General features: G+C 41.9%; 1 protein-coding gene across 4 annotated transcripts in view; it reads left to right on the top strand.

Annotated features, from left to right (window-relative positions):
• The window catches only part of LOC140739528 (F-box/WD repeat-containing protein 11), a 291,401-nt gene that overhangs the window by 194,625 nt on the left and 78,023 nt on the right, over nt 1–18,753 (top strand). For all 4 annotated transcript variants that reach the window (XM_073067919.1, XM_073067920.1, XM_073067922.1 and 1 more), the window contains one exon: nt 18,201–18,311. In XM_073067919.1, coding sequence (XP_072924020.1) covers nt 18,201–18,311 — 111 coding nt within the window. The remainder of the gene's footprint in view (nt 1–18,200; nt 18,312–18,753) is intronic.

Consider the following 18,753-nt stretch of genomic DNA (forward strand, 5'->3'; position numbering starts at 1 on the left):
TCCGGTATCTGCAGTTCTTTGATTTCCAACATCTAAGAAACTCATTTGAGAATAAATGTACAGTTAAATATCAGCGGTGCAAGTTGTGCTCAGTGACGCAGTATTTTTGTGGGTCCAGTGCCATCTGATCTTTTGAAATATGTTAAAATGACATTCTGGTGATGTCATTGTTGAGAATGGCAGCTTAAGTCAATAGCTCCTCCGGAAAAAACGCATATTTTGCCCCGTTAACCCATCAAATATAGGATTTTTCGAAAGTATTTGAACTGATAAGGGGCAAGAATGGGGAAAAAGAATGGAAATAAAATAAGCAACACTGCGGAGCCTGTGGATGAGAGGGGTACAGTGAGCGGCTCTCCTACCCGACCGCGTGCTAGCGAGGCTGACGATGGGCCTTGTTCAGGCAAAGCTGCAAATGTGATCAAAACTTTGAAAGAGACACGGGAGTTCCAAAAAGGTATAAAACAGCAGCTACATGATATTAAGTCAGAGCTCGCCAATGTCAATAAATAGCGGTGGCAGAGACTCAAATTGAGAAGGTGGAAGATTGCGTGCAAAACGTGGAACAGATGCTAAGTAAGATGATAAAAATATTAAATCAACAAGAAGGTAAACTGCTTGACCAGGAGGGAAGATCACGGCGGAAAAATATCAGGATATACAACGTTCCTGAAGGAGCGGAGGGTTTGTCTATGACGGAGTTTGTAGGAAAGTTGCTGTGGGACGCGCTGGAGCTTCCCTCGACTATGGAGCTGGAAATTGAGAGGGCGCATTGCGCGATCGTCCCGCAGCCTACCCAAGGCAGAGAAGATAAGCCACGCTCTATAGTAATTAAATTCCTTCAATACGGTACCAAGGCGGAGATTCTACGAATGACCTGGGGTAAGAAGAGGGTGTTTTTAGACGATAAATTAATATATTTCGATCAAGATTACCCCCCCCCCCACCGCGGTCCTGCAGAAATGTAAAGAATACTCTGAAGTAAAGTGAATACTAAAGCAAGAAAGGATTAGATTTCAAACTCCGTACTCTGCTAAACTTCGAGTGTTTTATCAAGATGGGATCCAACTGAATCAGACAGTGGAAGAAGTGACTACAGACATGAAGGCCAGAGGGTTGCCCCGTCAGCGTGATCAAACCGAGGGAAAGCCTGGCAGAGGAATTATCCCGCTCTGCTTGGGAAATAGTGCGAGAATTGAGAAAGCAGGAGACAAGAGGAGGGCGAGAGAAGTATGGCAGGAAGAGACTGGGAGTTTTCCAAAGGCAGCCAGCCCTCACCCCCCTCCAGAAGAGCCATAAGGTTTGGCTAACTTTAAAAATGTCAAGAAGCTAAACGGAAGCAAAAGTAGACGGTGATATACCTATCTTGAGAAATATTTATTATAATGTGGATTTTATATTACTCAGTTATTCTTCTTTATTCGTTCACTTACTCCTTTTTCCCCACCAAAATGAGAATATATATATGTGTGCGTATACAGGCAGTCCCCGGGTTACATACAAGTTCCGTTCCTGAGATCGTCTTTAAGTCGGATTTGTATGCAAGTCAGAACAAGTACATCTGGCATTATTTAGCGTCAGTTAGTCAAACGTTTGTTTTAGTATATAGTATATATTTTACCTTTCTATGCATATGGAACACTTAAGAAACATCTGTATTCCAATAATTAAACCACTGCGTTGCTTAGTAATAATTGTAGCTTTCATCGGGGCAGGGCCTTTTACGTGCTCCATTATTCTCACTTTATCCGTTATCCTTTAAAATTGTTCCAATCATTGACAGACTGTAGCCTAACGCTTTTCCAATGACCGATGGCGTTTCACCTCTTTCCAAACGCTTTATTTTCAATTGTGATCATTTCCCGTCAATGAAACAGAAACACTGCGGGCAGCAGGTCCCGAGCTCAGCTGGCTCCCGAGGTCCGCTGGGTCCTAAGGACCACCGCATTGAATTCCCCAGGTCTGCACTAAGACAGGTTAAATAGGACGAGTGGCAGCTGTGCTGGGTTTGGGTATTTGATCCTCCACAATATTCTGTGTGGGAATTTAAACTGGAGGTGGCAATGTTTTTTTTTACAAGGTCGAGTTGCGAGCTCGACATCAACCTGGCTCGGATGGTACGGGAGTCACTGGATCGACATCAACCCGGCACGGGAGCAGTCTGTCACTAAATCGAACTCAGGAACCTCCGTTCTCCAGCCCAGCGTTGATCTCACTGTGCCACCAGCTGACTGGAACGGGGGACAGGGGTGGGGTCAGGGTGAACCTTACTAAGAAAAATTTAAACCAAATACACATACACACACACACACTCACACTCACACACTCACACTCACACCCACCCACACCCAAAATGCAATAAAGATAAAAATCTGTGATATGTGACATTCAACAAAAGTTCAGACAGAGTTAAAATAAGATTGAAAAGTGCACAGAATATTCAAGTAACACCGGTTTGGAAGACTCCACATTAAGCAGGCTAATTGGTAGCAGGTGAGGTATCATGACTGGGTATAAAAGTAGCGTCCATCAAAGGCTTAGTCTTTGCAAGCAAGGATGGGTTGTGGCTCACCCCTTTGTGCCAAAATTTGAGAGAGAATTGTTAGTCAGTTCAGAAGGAACATTTCCCAATGCAAGATTGCAGAGAATTTAGGTTTTTCAACATCTACAGTACATAATATTGTGAAAAGATTCAGAGAATTCAGAGACATCTCAGTGCGTAAAGGGCAAGGTCGGAAACCACTGTTGAAAGCTCGTGATCTTCAAGCCCTCAGGCGGTACTGCCGAAGAAACCGTCATGCTACTGTGACAATTATAGCCACCTGGTCTCGGGAGTACTTCGGAAAACCATTGTCACTTAACGCAGTCTGTCGCTGCGTCCAGAAATGCAACTTGAAACTGTATTATGCAAGGAGGAAGCCATACATCAACTCTATGCAGAAACGCCAGCGAGTTCTCTGGGCCCGAACTCATCTCAGATGGACCGAAAGACTGTGGAACCATGTGCTCTGGTCAGATGAGTCCACATTTCAGCTAGTTTTCAGAAAAAACGGGTGTTGAGTTCTCCATGCCAAAGATGAAAACGACCATCCTGATTGTTATCAGCGAAAGGTGCAAAAGCCATCATCTGTGATGCTATGGGGGTGCATCAGTGCCCACAGCATGGGTGAGTTCCATGTATGTGAAGGTACCATTGACTCTGAGGCGTATATTAGGATTTTAGAGAGACATATGTTACCATCAAGGCGAGCATCTCTTCTCGGGACGTCCATGCTTATTTCAGCAGGACAGTGCCAGACCACATTCTGCACGGGCTACAACAGCATGGCTTTGTAGACACAGAGTGCGTGTGCTTGACTGGCCTGCTGCCAGTCCAGATCTATCTGTTATTGAAAATGTATGGCGCATCATGAAGAGGAGAATCAGACAACGGAGACCACTGACTGTTGAGCAGCTGAAGTCTTATATCAAGCAAGAATGGACAAAATTTCCAATTGCAAATCTACTACAATTAGTATCCTCAGTTTCAAAATGATTAAAAAGTGTTATTAAAAGGAAAGGTGATGTAACACAATGGTAAACATGCCTCTGTCCCACTTTTGTTGAGTGTGTTGCAGCCATCAAATTCTAAATTTGTGTATATTTACAAAATACAATTAAGTTGGTCAGTAAAACTATTGAAAATTTTTTCTTTGTACTTTTGTCAGTTAAATAAAGGTTCACGTGAATTAACATCACAGTTTTTTGTTTTTATTGCATTTTGGAAAATATCCCAACTTTTCTGGAAATGGGGTTTGTATATATATATATATATATAGCAGTACACAGGGAAATCTTTTCTGTGTAATGGATTTGTTCACTGACTTTTATGATACTGCAATGGGGGCCCTCAACTCACAAGTAGGATGGGTTATCCCCCACAGCTAGACATTTCCTCTAGCTCAATGCAGGGTCATCTACTAGAGACCTCAACCTTGGAAACACACGTTCGTTGCCCTTTTTGTTATTATTTGCTTTTCTTGGTTCTTATTTGTTCAGGGAGTAGATCGATTAAGTTTTATTCTGCTAATTTCAATGATACATTGACAGATAAATACAGATGGCTAAGGACAAAGTAAAATTCATTTCTTTTAATGTCAATGGGCTATTTAATCCAATCAAACATAATAGAATTTTATCCAAAATGAAAAAAAGAACAAGCCCCTGTAGTATATTTACAGGAAACTCATTTAAGTAATAATGAGCATAGAAAACTAAAGAGAATGGGCTTCACTAATTTGTTTTTCTCCTCATATAAATCAGGACATAGGAGAGGAGTTGCTATTCTTTTCTCAAGTAAGCTAAATTTTGGAAAAGTATTCAAAATGGGAGATAAGGAGGGCAGATATATTCTGGTAAGGGGGAATATAGATGGAAATTCAGTTACTCTTTTGAATATATACCCACCCCCAGGAAGTGATATTGGTTTCTTTCAGAAAATTACTGATATTATGGTAGCGGAAACAGAAGGTCTCCTGATATGTGGGGGAGACTTAAATTTACAATTACAACCAAAGTTAGACTGTTCCAATAGAAAAATCTATGAAACAAAATCCTTACATAAGAAAGTTAATACACTTTTTGAGGATGTTGGTTTAATTGATATATGGAGGGACCTTTTTCCCGACAGAAGGGATTACACTCATTATTCTGCTCCCCATTCTGTATATACAAGAATAGACTATTTCATAACATTTGGAAAAAACAAAATAAACACCTGTGGAATTGGGACAATAGATGCAAGTGACCATGCACCTATATATTTATCTGTTGATTTTGACCTACAACCAAAGAATACTATTTGGAAACTAAATTCAAGTCTACTCAATGATCTGTACTTTAAGGAACAAATTAAAAAAGAAATTGGTCTCTACTTAGAATTCAATGATAATGGAGAGGTTTCACCTCCCAGTTTATGGGATACTCTGAAGGCTGTCTTAAGAGGGAAAATTATAGAGATATCTTCATATAAGAAAAAAATAAGGAATAAAACATTAGAGGAATTAAAAAATAGGCTGATGGAACTAGAGAAAAACAAATTGAATTTGGCACAGGATACATCAGGGGAAAATAAAAAAAATTAGGAATGAAGTTAATAGTTTGACTATGCAAGAAATCAAAACTTAAATGTTTCTGAAACAGAGACATTATGAAAGTGGATCTAAGTCTATCAAAATACTGGTGTGGAAACTGCAAAAAAAACAGATAGCAGAAAATACAATTCATAGAATTAGGGATCCAAGAACAAAAATGATTAAAAAAAATAAGCTAAGTGAAATTCAAGAAGCTTTTGAAGTGTTTTACAAAACTCTATATTCCAAAGTTCCAGGTGGAAGCATAACCCACATTGACACCTTCCTGAATTCTCCAGAGTTACCCACTTTAAGCGAAGAACAAAATAGAACGATGACTGCTGACATAACTGAAGTTGAATTAAAAGCTGCAATTAGTAGGCTTAAATTAAACAAGTCACCAGGATCAGATTGGGTATATGCCAGAGTGGTACAAAGAATTTAAAAATGAGTTAATTCCTGTTTTACTCCCCACACTGAACTGGGCTCTAAAAAAGGCACAAATGCCACTCAGTTGGAAGGAAGCGATAATCTCAGCTATACCGAAAGAAGGCAAGGATAAAATGGAATGCGGGTCATTTAGACCAACGTCCGTTCTTAATGTAGATTATAGATTATTTACCTCCATTGTGGCCAAACGATTAGAGGAGTTTCTACCCATACTGATACGTAACGATCATATAACCATTTAACCATATAACAATTACAGTACAGAAACAGGCCATCTCGGCCCTTCTAGTCCATGCCGACGCTTACACTCACCTAGTCCCACTGGCCTGCACTCAGCCCATAACCCTCCATTCCTTTCCTGTCCATATACCTATCCAATTTTACTTTAAATGACAATACCGAACTTGCCTCTACCACTTCTACTGGAAGCTCATTCCATACAGCTACCACTCTGAGTAAAGAAATTCCCCCTCGTGTTACCCTTAAACTTTTGCCCTCTAACTCTCAACTCATGTCCTCTTGTTTGAATCTCCCCAACTCTCAATGGTAAAGGCCTATCCACGTCAACTCGATCTATCCCCCTCATTATTTTAAATACCTCTATCAAGTCCCTTCTCAACCTACTATGCTCCAAAGAATAAAGACCTAACTTGTTCAGCCTTTCCCTGTAACTTAGGTGCTGAAACCCAGTTAACATTCTAGTAAATCTCCTCTGTACTCTCTCTATTTTGTTGACATATTTCCTATAATTCTGTGACCAGAACTGTACACAATACTCCAAATTCGGCCTTACCAATGCCTTGTACAATTTTAACATTACATCCCAACTCTTATACTCAATGTTCTGATTTATAAAGGCCAGCAAACCAAAAGCTTTCTTCACCACCCTATCCACATGAGATTCCACCTTCAGGGAACTATGCACCATTATTCCTAGATCACTCTGTTCGACTTTAGTACCCTACCATTTACGATGTATGTCCTATTTGGATTATTCCTACCAAAATGTAGCACCTCACACTTATCAGCATTAAACTCCATCTGCCATCGTTCAGCCCACTCTTCTAACTGGTCTAAATCTCTCTGCAAACTTTGAAAATCTACTTCATTATCCACAACGCCACCTACCTTAGTATCATCTGCATACTTACTAATCCAATTTACCACCCCATCATCCAGATCATTAATGTATATGACAAACAACATTGGACCCAATACAGTTCCCTGAGGCACACCACTAGTCACCGGCCTCCAACCTGACAAACAGTTATCCACCACTACTCTCTGGCATCTCCCATCTAGCCAGGTTTTATATGACAACGCCAAAGACAAGACAATATATGAAGGACACTTCACATTATGGATCTTATGCAAAAAAATAAAATCGAAGCAATAGTGATAAGTGTGGACGCTGAAAAGGCATTTGATTCGGTTAATTGGAATTTTATTTACAGAATTTTACAGAGATTTGGTTTCCAAGACACAATTATTAAAACTATACAGATGCTATATGACAACCCTACTGCTAGGATTAAAATCAATGGATATTTAGTCTTACCCTAGAAAGGGGCACGAGACAGGGTTGTGCATGGTCACCGCTACTCTTCGCATTATATCTGGAACCATTAGCTCAATACATCAGACAGACTGAAGATATCAGGGGAATTACTATTAAAGGGACAGAGCATAAATTGGCTTGTTACACGGATTACATTTTGATCTATCTAAGGCAACCAACATACTCTTTACCTAAATTGATGCAATCCTTTGTACAATATGGTCAATTATCAGGATACAAGATCAATATAGATAAAACCCAATTACTTTCATATAACTATAGCCCACCAAGAGAAATTGAAAGTAGATATCCCGGGGCATGGCAAACAGTCTTTCAAATATTTGAGCATCATTATGCCAAAAGATTTGGCAAAATTATCAGAACATAATTATCAGCTTTTATACAAAAAAGTTAAGGAAGATGTGGCAAGGTGGAAACTGATTCCTTTTTTTTAGTCTCAGTTCAAGGATTGAGTCTATTAAAATGAATATACTGCCCAGACTGTTATATCTCTTTCAGACCCTACCAATAGAGATTAATCAAAATCAATTCAATGAATGGAACAAGATGTTATCAAGGTATATTTGGCAAGGTAAAAGGCCAGAGTTCATCTCAAAACTTTGCAATTAGCAAAGGAAAAGGGGGGATAGGGCCTACCTTCTCTTAGAGATTATTATTTTGCAGCACAGTTGAGAGCTGTGATATGTTGGTGCAACCCATCATATGACGCTCAATGGGAAAACATTGAGGAGCGAGTACTTCCCATCCCCATACGAGCAATTTTGGCTGATTGTACCTGCAAAGGTACATAAATACTATTGATAACCCATGGGTGAAATTGACTCTTAAAATATGTAAAACTACTATAAAAGAATATAATCTAGAGGGAGATATTGCAATTCTTAAATAGAAACATAGAAAATAGGTGCAGGAGTAGGCCATTCATGGCTGATCATCCAACTCAGAACCCTGTACCTGCTTTCTCTCCATTCCCCCTGATCCCTTTAGCCACAAGGGCCATATCTAACTTCCTCTTAAATATAGCCAATGAACCGGCCTCAACTGTTTCCTGTGGCAGAGAATTCCACAGATTCACCACTCTCTGTGTGAAGAAGTTTTTCCTCATCTCGGTCCTAAAAGGCTTCCCCTTTATCCTTAAACTGTGACCCCTCGTTCTGGACTTCCCCAACATCGGAAACAATCTTCCTGCATCTAGCCTGTCCAATCCCTTTAGAATTATATAAGTTTCAATAAGATCTCCCCTCAATCTTCTAAATTCCAGTGAGTATAAGCCTAGTCGATCCAGTCTTTCTTCATATGAAAGTTCTGCCATCCCAGGAATCAATCTGGTGAACCTTCTCTGTACTCCCTCTATGGCAAGAATGTCTTTACTCAGATTAGGGGACCAAAACTGCACACAATACTCTAGGTGCGGTCTCACCAAGGACTTGTACAACTGCAGTAGAACCTCCCTGCTCCTGTACTCAAATCCTTTTGCTATGATGCCAACATACCATTTGCCTTTTTCACCGCCTGCTGTACCTGCATGCCCACCTTCAATGACTGGTGTACAATGACACCCAGGTCTCGTTGCATCTCCCCTTTTCCTAATCGGCCACCGTTCAGATAATAATCTGTTTTCCTGTTTTTGCAACCAAAGTGGATAACCTCACATTTATCCACATTAAATTGCATCTGCCATGAATTTGCCCACTCACCTAACCTATCCAAGTCACCCTGCATCCTCTTAGCATCCTCCTCACAGCTAACACCGCCGCCCAGCTTCGTGTCATCCCCAAACTTGGAGATGCTGCATTTAATTCCCTCGCCTAAATCATTAATATATATTGTAAACAACTGGGGTCCCAGCACTGAGCCTTGCGGTACCCCACTAGTCACTGCCTGCCATTCTGAAAAGGTCCCGTTTACTCCCACTCTTTGCTTCCTGTCTGCCAACCAATTCTCTATCCACATCAATACCATACCCCCAATACCCTGTGCTTTAAGTTTGCACACTAATCTCCTGTGTGGGACCTTGTCAAAAGCCTTTTGAAAATCTAAATATACCACATCCACTGACTCTCCCCTATCCACTCCTCTAGTTACATTTTCAAAAAATTCTATAAGATTTGTCAGACATGATTTTCCTTTTACAAATCTTGACAGATAGACCTCAGTATGTGCGGTTGGGAGACTGTAGGTCTGACACAGTGGTCAGCAGCACAGGAGCGCCACAGGGAACCGTACTCTCTCCGGTCCTGTTCACCCTGTACACATCTGACTTCCAATATAACTCGGAGTCCTGCCATGTGCAGAAGTTCGCTGATGACACGGCCATAGTGGGGTGTGTCAGGAATGGACAGGAGGAGGAGTATAGGAAACTGATACAGGACTTTGTGATATGGTGCAACTCAAACTACCTGCGTCTCAATGTCACCAAGACCAAGGAGATGGTGGTGGACTTTAGGAGATCTAGGCCTCATATGGAGCCAGTGATCATTAATGGAGAATGTGTGGAGCAGGTTAAGACCTACAAGTATCTGGGAGTACAGTTGGACGAGAAGCTAGACTGGACTGCCAACACAGATGCCTTGTGCAGGAAGGCACAGAGTCGACTGTACTTCCTTAGAAGGTTGGCGTCATTCAATGTCTGCAGTGAGATGCTGATGATGTTCTATAGGTCAGTTGTTGAGAGCGCCCTCTTCTTTGTGGTGGCGTGTTGGGGAGGAAGCATTAAGAAGAAGGACGCCTCACGTCTTAATAAGCTGATAAGGAAGGCGGGCTCTGTCGTGGGCAAAGTACTGGAGAGTTTATCATCGGTAGCTGAGCGAAGGGCGCTGAGTAGGCTACGGTCAATTATGGAAAACCCTGAACATCCTCTACATAGCACCATCCAGAGACAGAGAAGCAGTTTCAGCGACAGGTTACTGTCGATGCAATGCTCCTCAGACAGGATGAAGAGGTCAATACTCCCCAATGCCATTAGGCTTTACAATTCAACTGCCAGGACTTAAGAACTTTTTTAAAGCTATTATTAATGCTTTTTGAGTTAGTGATTTAGATGCATATCATATTATTACTGAGTTAAGTATTGTATGTAATGAGTTTTTGCTACAACAAGTGTATGGGACATTGGAAAAAATGTTGAATTTCCCCATGGGGATGAATAAAGTATCTATCTATCTATCTATCTATCTGATTTCACCTCTTTCTAAATGTGCTGTTATCACATCTTTGATAACCGACTCTAGCATTTTCCCCACCACCGATGTCAGACTATAATTCCCCGGTTTCTCTCTCCCTCCTTTTTTAAAAAGTGGAGTTACATTAGCCACCCTCCAATCCTCAGGAACTAATTCAGAATCTAAGGAGTTTTGAAAAATTATCACTAATGCATCCACTATTTCTTGGGCTACTTCCTTAAGCACTCTGGGATGCAGACTATCTGGCCCTCGGGATTTATCTGCCTTTAATCCCTTCAATTTACCTAACACCACTTCCCTACTAACATGTATTTCACTCAGTTCCTCCATCTCACTAGACCCTCAGTTCCTTACTATTTCCAGAAGATTATTTATGTCCTCCTTAGTGAAGACAAAACCAAAGTAGTTATTCAATTGGTCTGCCATGTCTTTGTTCCCTATGATCAATTCACCTGTTTCTGACTGTAAGGGACCTACGTTTGTCTTGACCAATCTTTTTCTTTTCACGTATCTATAAAAGCTTTTACAGTCAGTTTTTATGTTCCCTGCCAGCTTTCTCTCATAATCTTTTTTCCCTTTCCTAATTAAGCCCTTTGTCCTCCTCTGCTGGTCTCTGAATTTCTCCCAGTCCTCGGGTGTGCCGTTTTTTTTTGCTAATTTATATGTTTCTTCTTTACTATCCCTAATTTCCCTTGTCAGCCACAGGTGCACTACCTTGCCTGGTTTATTCTTTTGCCAAACAGGGATGAACATTTGTTGCAGTTCATCCATGCAATCTTTAAATGCTTGCCATTGCATATCCACCGTCAACCCTTTAAGTATCATTTGCCAGTCTATCTTAGCTAATTCACGTCTCATACCTTCAAAGTTACCCTTCTTTAAGTTCAGAACCTTTGTTTCTGAATTAACTATGTCACTCTCCATCTTAATGAAGAATTCCACCATATTATGGTCACTCTTACCCAAGGGTAAGATTGCTAACTAACCCTTCCTCATTGCTCAATACCCAATCTAGAATGGCCTGCTCTCTAGTTGGTTCCTCGACATGTTGGTTCAGAAAACTATCCCGCATACATTCCAAGAAATCCTTTTCCTCAGCACCCTTACTGATTTGGTTCACCCAATCTATATGTAGATTGAAGTCACCCATTATAACTACTGTTCCTTTATAGCACGCATTTCTAATTTCCTGTTTAATGCTATCCCCAACCTCACTACTACTGTTAGGTGGCCTGTACACAACTCCCACCAGCGTTTTCTGCCCCTTAGTGTTATGCAGCTCTACCCATATCGATTCCACATCCTCCAGGCTAATGTCCTTCCTTTCTATTGCGTTAATCTCCTCTCTAACCAGCAATGCTACCCCACCTCCTTTTCTTTCCTGTCTATCCCTCCTGAATATTGAATATCCCTGGATGTTGAGCTCCCATCCTTGGTCACCCTGGAGCCATGTCTCTGTGATCCCAACTATATCATATTCATTAATAACTATCTGCACATTCAATTCATCCACCTTGTTACGAATGCTCCTCGCATTGACACACAAAGCCTTCAGGCTTGTTTTTACAACACTCTTAGCCCTTATACAATTATGTTGAAAAGTGGCTCTTTTTGCTTTTTGCCCTGGATTTGCCTGCCTGCCACTTTTACTTTTCACCTTACTACTTTTTGCTTCTACCCTCATTTTACACCCCTCTGTCTCTCTGCACTTGTTCCCATCCCCCTGCCACATTAGTTTAAAGCCTCCTGAACAGCAGTAGCAAACGCTCCCCCTAGGACATTGGTTCCAGTCCAGCCCAGGTGCAGACCGTCCTGTTTATACCAGCCCCACCACCCCCAGAACTGGTTCCAATGCCCCAGAAATTTGAATCCCTCCCCCTTGCACTAATTTTCAAGCCACGTATTCATCTGAAATATCCTCCTATTTCTACTCTGACTAGCACGTGGCACTGGTAGTAATCCAGAGATTATTACCTTTGTGGTCCAGCTTTTTAGTTTATCTCCTAACTCCCTAAATTCACCTTGTAGGACCTCATCCTGTTTTTTTTTTTTACCTATATCGTTGGTACCTATGTGCACCACGACCACTGGCTGTTCACCCTCCCATTCCAGAATGTCCTGCAGCCACTCAGAGACATCCTTGACCCTTGCACCAGGGAGGCAACATACCATCCTGGAGTCTTGTTTGCGGCCGCAGAAATGCCTATCTATTCCCCTTACAATCGAATCGCCTATCACTATAGCTCTCCCACTCCTTTTCCTTCCCTCCTGTGCCGCAGAGCCACCCATGGTGCAATGAACTCGGCTGCTGCTGCCTTCCCCTGATGAGACATCTCCCCCAACAGTATCCAAAACAGTATATCTGTTTAGGAGGGAGATGACCTCAGGGGACTCCTGCACTACCTGCCTACTGCTACGCTGTCTAGTGGCCACCCCTTCCCTTTCTGCTTGTGTAGCCTTTACCTGTGGTGTGGCCAACTCACTGAACGTGCTATTCACGACTTTCTCAGCATCGTGGATGCTCCAGTATGAATCCAATCACAGCTCCAGACGCTCAATGCGGTCTGCCAGAAGCTGCAGTTGGACACACTTCCTGCACACATAGTCGTCAGGGACACTTGAAGTATCCCTGATTTCGCACATGCTGCAGGATGAACAAACCACGGGGCCGATCTCAGCTGCCATGACCTACCCAATACTTGCCTCAACTTTTGAAACTTTCTCCTTTGAAAACAACTTACCCGGCCTTACCTCACTTGGAGTGAAGCTCATCCTCAGCCTCTTCTCGTCGAAGCCTCTGGAGTCAAAGCCTCAAATCTCCACTCCTTCACTGGCCCACTCACTCACTGGCCGCTCTGCTTCAGCTACCCCTCTATTTATTTGTTTGAGCTTTTCAAACTGCTTGGTCACCTGACCTCAATTGCCCAATCAGCTGCTTTCTGCTGAGTCTGAGCTATTCAAATCTTGATTGACTTTATTGCACAGTTCAACTGCCAAAACTGCCAGAATCTCTAGTCAAAGCCTCAAATCTCCACTCCTTCACTGGCCTACTCACTCACTGGCTGCTTTCCAGTGTGCATATGGTGTGCATATGACTCAGATTTTACACTGAATAAACTGGATGCTAGATTTAAGGACTGGACAGCTAAAGGAATAAAAGTTCTTTGCAACATAATGAAAGAAGGAACACTTCAGTTTTGAAATGCTTAAAGAGAAACACATTAGAAAACAAGATTTTTATCAGTATTTACAGATGCAACAATATGTTAATAGGACTCTTAAAAATGTAACCAAGGCAAGTACGTGCTTGATAGAGCTATTTAGAAAAGCATAATTCAGATAACGGTAGTAGAATTATTTCAAGCATGTATAAGGGTTTGTCAAATCTTAAAACACATTTGACTTCATACATTGGTCAAGACAAACGTAGGTCCTTTACAGTCAGAAACAGGTGAATTGATCATAGGGAACAAAGACATGACAGACCAGTTGAATAACTACTTTGGTTCTGTCTTCACTAAGGAGGACATAAATAATCTTCCAGAAATAGTAAGGGACTGAGGGTCTAGTGAGATGGAGGAACTGAGGGAAATACATGTTAGTAGGGAAGTGGTGTTAGGTAAATTGAAGGGATTAAAGGCAGATAAATCCCGAGGGCCAGATAGTCTGCATCCCGGAGTGCTTAAGGAAGTAGCCCAAGAAATAGTGGATGCATTAGTGATAATTTTTCAAAACTCCTTAGATTCTGGATTAGTTCCTGAGGATTGGAGGCTGGCTAATGTAACCCCACTTTTTAAAAACGGAGAGAGAGAGAAACCGGGGAATTATAGACTGGATAGTCTGACATCGGTGGTGGGGAAAATGCTAGAGTTGGTTATCAAAGGTGTGATAACAGCACATTTGGAAAGAGGTGAAATCATCGGACAAAGTCAGCATGGATTTGTGAAAGGAAAATCATGTCTGACGAATCTTATAGAATTTTTTGAAGATGTAACTAGTAGAGTGGATAGGGGAGAGCCAGTGGATGTGGTATATTTAGATTTTCAAAAGGCTTTTGACAAGGTCCCACACAGGAGATTAGTGTGCAAACTTAAAGCACACGGTATTGGGGATATGGTATTGATGTGGATAGAGAATTGGTTGGCAGACAGGAAGCAAAGAGTGGGAGTAAACGGGATCTTTTCAGAATGGCAGGCAGTGACTAGTGGGGTACCGCAAGGCTCAGTGCTGGGACCCCAGTTGTTTACAATATATATTAATGATTTAGACGAGGGAATTAACTGCAGCATCTCCAAGTTTGGGAATGACACGAAGCTGGGCGGCGGTGTTAGCTGTGAGGAGGATGCAAAGAGGATGCAGGGTGACTTGGATAGGTTAGGTGAGTGGGCAAATTCATGGCAGATGCAATTTAATGTGGATAAATGTGAGGTTATCCACTTTGGTTGCAAAAACAGGAAAACAGATTATTATCTGAACAGTGGCCGATTAGGAAAAGGGGAGATGCAACGAGACCTAGGTGTCATTGTACACCAGTCATTGAAGGTGGGCATGCAGGTACAGCATGCGGTGAAAAAGGCAAATGGTATGTTGGCATTCATAGCAAAAGAATTTGAGTACAGGAGCAGGGAGGTTCTACTGCAGTTGTACAAGGCCTTGGTGAGACCGCACCTAGAATATTGTGTGCAGTTTTGGTCCCCTAATCTGAGGAAAGACATTCTTGCCATAGAGGGAGTACAGAGAAGGTTCACCAGATTGATTCCTGGGATGGCAGGACTTTCATATGAAGAAAGACTGGATCGACTAGGCTTATACTCACTGGAATTTAGAAGACTGAGGGGGGATCTTATTGAAACGTATATAATTCTAAAGGGATTGGACAGGCTAGATGCAGGAAGATTGTTTCCGATGTTGGGGAAGTCCAGAACGAGGGGTCACAGTTTAAGGATAAAGGGGAAGCCTTCTACAACCGAGATGAGGAAAAACTTCTTCACACAGAGAGTGGTGAATCTGTGGAATTCTCTGCCACAGGAAACAGTTGAGACCAGTTCATTGGCTATATTTAAGAGGAAGTTAGATATGGCCCTTGTGGCTAAAGGGATCAGGGGGTATGGAGAGAAAGTAGGTACAGGGTTCTGAGTTGGATGATCAGCCATGATCATACTGAATGGTGGTGCAGGCTCGAAGGGCCGAATGGCCTACTCCTGCACCTATTTTCTATGTTTCTATTAAAACAAGATGGGAGAAGGAAGGAGGGATAATTATATCTGAGGAAGAATGGACAATAATATGGAGGTATCAATGGAAGTGTACCAATTCACAGAAATGGAGGGAATTCGGAAGGAAAAAGTTTATAAGATACTTTATTACAACCTCTCAGAGATCCCATTACGATAGTAACCTCCCTGTTTGCTGGAGAAATTCTGGAAATCAAAATGCAAATCATTATCATATTTTTTGGGACTGCCCAGACTATTGGAGGGGGATACACATTGCCCTACAAGACATCTTTAAATGTGAAATACCTTTAGAGAGTAAGACCATATATTTTGGGTATATACCAAAATGAAGGAGGTGTGGGATGGGATGAAGATCATCACCGGATGCGGTGCAAAGCGGGGGGCGAACATAAGTGGAGATGTGGAGAAAGCGAACCAGCTGAACAACTTCTTCAACAGGTTCGACAGCACAATCTCATCCTCACCGCAGAAATCCACACCAGGCTTACTTCCCTCACAGGAAAATAGCCACTCACAGGAGACCTTGCCCACGCCCAGGATTACGGCTGCACAGGTGGAAGGTCAACTGAGGAAGATCTGTACCAGCAAGGCGGCTGGACCGGATGGAGTTTCCCCACAATTACTGAGGGCCTGTGCAACTGAGCTGGGAGAACCACTACAGCGCATCTTCAACATGAGCCTGGAGCAGAGAAGAGTACCCAGACAGTGGAAAACATCCTGTATTGTCCCGGTACCGAAGAAACCACAACCAAAGGAGTTGAATGACTTCAGACCTGTTGCCTTGACGTCGCACGTGATGAAGACCATGGAGCGGCTGATAATACAGAATCTGAGGCCACAAACCAGGCACGCCCAGGATCCTCTTCAGTTTGCGTATAAGGAGAAGGTGGGAGTGGAGGATGCTATCACGTATTTGCTGCCCAAATCACTCTCTCACCTAGATGGGGTCAGTTGTGCTGTGAGGATTACATTCCTTGACTTCTCTAGTGCCTTTAACACCATCCAGCCCAAGATCTTAAGGCACAAACTAACGGAGATGGGAGTAGACTCTCACATGGTGGATTGGATAGTGGACTACTTGACAGATAGACCTCAGTATGTGCGGTTGGGAGACTGTAGGTCTGACACGGTGGTCAGCAGCACAGGAGCGCTGCAGGGAACCGTACTCTCTCCGGTCCTGTTCACCCTGTACACATCAGACTTCCAATATAACTCGGAGTCCTGCCATGTGCAGAAGTTCGCTGATGACACGGCCATAGTGGGGTGTGTCAGGAATGGACAGGAGGAGGAGTATAGGAAACTGATACAGGACTTTGTGATATGGTGCAACTCAAACTACCTGCGTCTCAATATCACCAAGACCAAGGAGATGGTGGTGGACTTTAGGAGATCTAGGCCTCATATGGAGCCAGTGATCATTAATGGAGAATGTGTGGAGCAGGTTAAGACCTACAAATATCTGGGAGTACAGTTAGACGAGAAGCTAGACTGGACTGCCAACACAGATGCCTTGTGCAGGAAGGCACAGAGTCGACTGTACTTCCTTAGAAGGTTGGCGTCATTCAATGTCTGTAGTGAGATGCTGAAGATGTTCTATAGGTCAGTTGTGGAGAGCGCCCTCTTCTTTGTGGTGGCGTGTTGGGGAGGAAGCATTAAGAAGAGGGACGCCTCACGTCTTAATAAGCTGGTAAGGAAGGCGGGCTCTGTCGTGGGCAAAGTACTGGAGAGTTTAACATCGGTAGCTGAGCGAAGGGCGCTGAGTAGGCTACGGTCAATTATGGAAAACTCTGAACATCCTCTACATAGCACCATCCAGAGACAGAGAAGCAGTTTCAGCGACAGGTTACTATCGATGCAATGCTCCTCAGACAGGATGAAGAGGTCAATACTCCCCAATGCCATTAGGCTTTACAATTCAACCGCCAGGACTTAAGAACTTTTGAAAAGCTATTATTAATGCTTTTTGAGATAGTGATTTAGATGCATATCATATTTTTACTGAGTTAAGTATTGTATGTAATTAGTTTTGCTACAACAAGTGTATGGGACATTGGAAAAAAAGTTGAATTTCCCCATGGGGATGAATAAAGTATCTATCTATCTATATCTATCTATCTACCTCAAGAATGGTTGAAAAGAGATAAATATTTAATGAATATACTATTGGTGGCTGGTAAAAAGACTCTTACTAGGAAATGGTTATCACAGGAGAGCTCAACTTTAAATGCATGGATGGAAATTACAATGGACATTTACAAAATGGAGAAGATAACAGCATCTGGTAATCATAAGCTGGAACAATTTGATTCATACTGGGAAAAATGGTTTAACTACATAATGCCTCATAGGCCTGATTTTATTCTCACAAATCAATGAATATGTTGTAAAACAAAAAGATCACTCCCTACTTGTACATAGTTTTTTCCTTTTGCTTGTTTTTTCTTTCCACTCTTTTCTATAGCTATATACCTCAGATAAATACTGTGTGGAGATTTGTGACATATATGATTATATGATATATATGTACAATGTCTGAAATACATCTCATTGAAATATTTGGTGATGAACTTCAAAATTACAAAAAAAATGAAATGTGGTAAAATGCTGAAATTGTTTGTGATCTTGGTGTTTTTTGTTGCAGGTTATGGGACATAGAATGTGGTGCCTGTCTACGAGTCTTAGAAGGACATGAAGAGTTAGTTCGATGTATTCGATTTGATAACAAAAGGATCGTGAGTGGAGCTTATGATGGGTATGTAATCAAATAGTAAGCACTAATTGTGGAGTATGGAAAGAAAAGGGTTCTTGATGTTGGGGATGTACCAGACTGCTATATGGGCATGAGAGTTTTTTTTTGAAAAGTGGATACTGTGGTTAGAAGGTGACGTTTAGCTTACCTCAAGACTCTTGCAAGTTGGTTTCGATTTAGATTTCTATTATTCACTGTTTTTTGCAGTTTGCTTTTTCTGTAACTGAAAATTCATTAAGTGGCTGCTGCTTATTAAGATAGAAACATAGAAAACCTACAGCACAATATAGCCCCTTGGGCCAACAATGCTGTGCCGAACATGTACTTACTTTAGAAATTACCTAGAGTTACCCATAGCCCTTTCTTTTTCTAAGCTCCACGTACCTATCCAAGAGTCTCTTAAAAGACCTATTGTATCCGCCTCCATCACCATCGCTGGCAACCC

The sequence above is a fragment of the Hemitrygon akajei genome, chromosome 15 (assembly GCF_048418815.1).
Source record: "Hemitrygon akajei chromosome 15, sHemAka1.3, whole genome shotgun sequence".
NCBI classification, from domain to species: Eukaryota; Metazoa; Chordata; class Chondrichthyes; order Myliobatiformes; family Dasyatidae; genus Hemitrygon; species Hemitrygon akajei.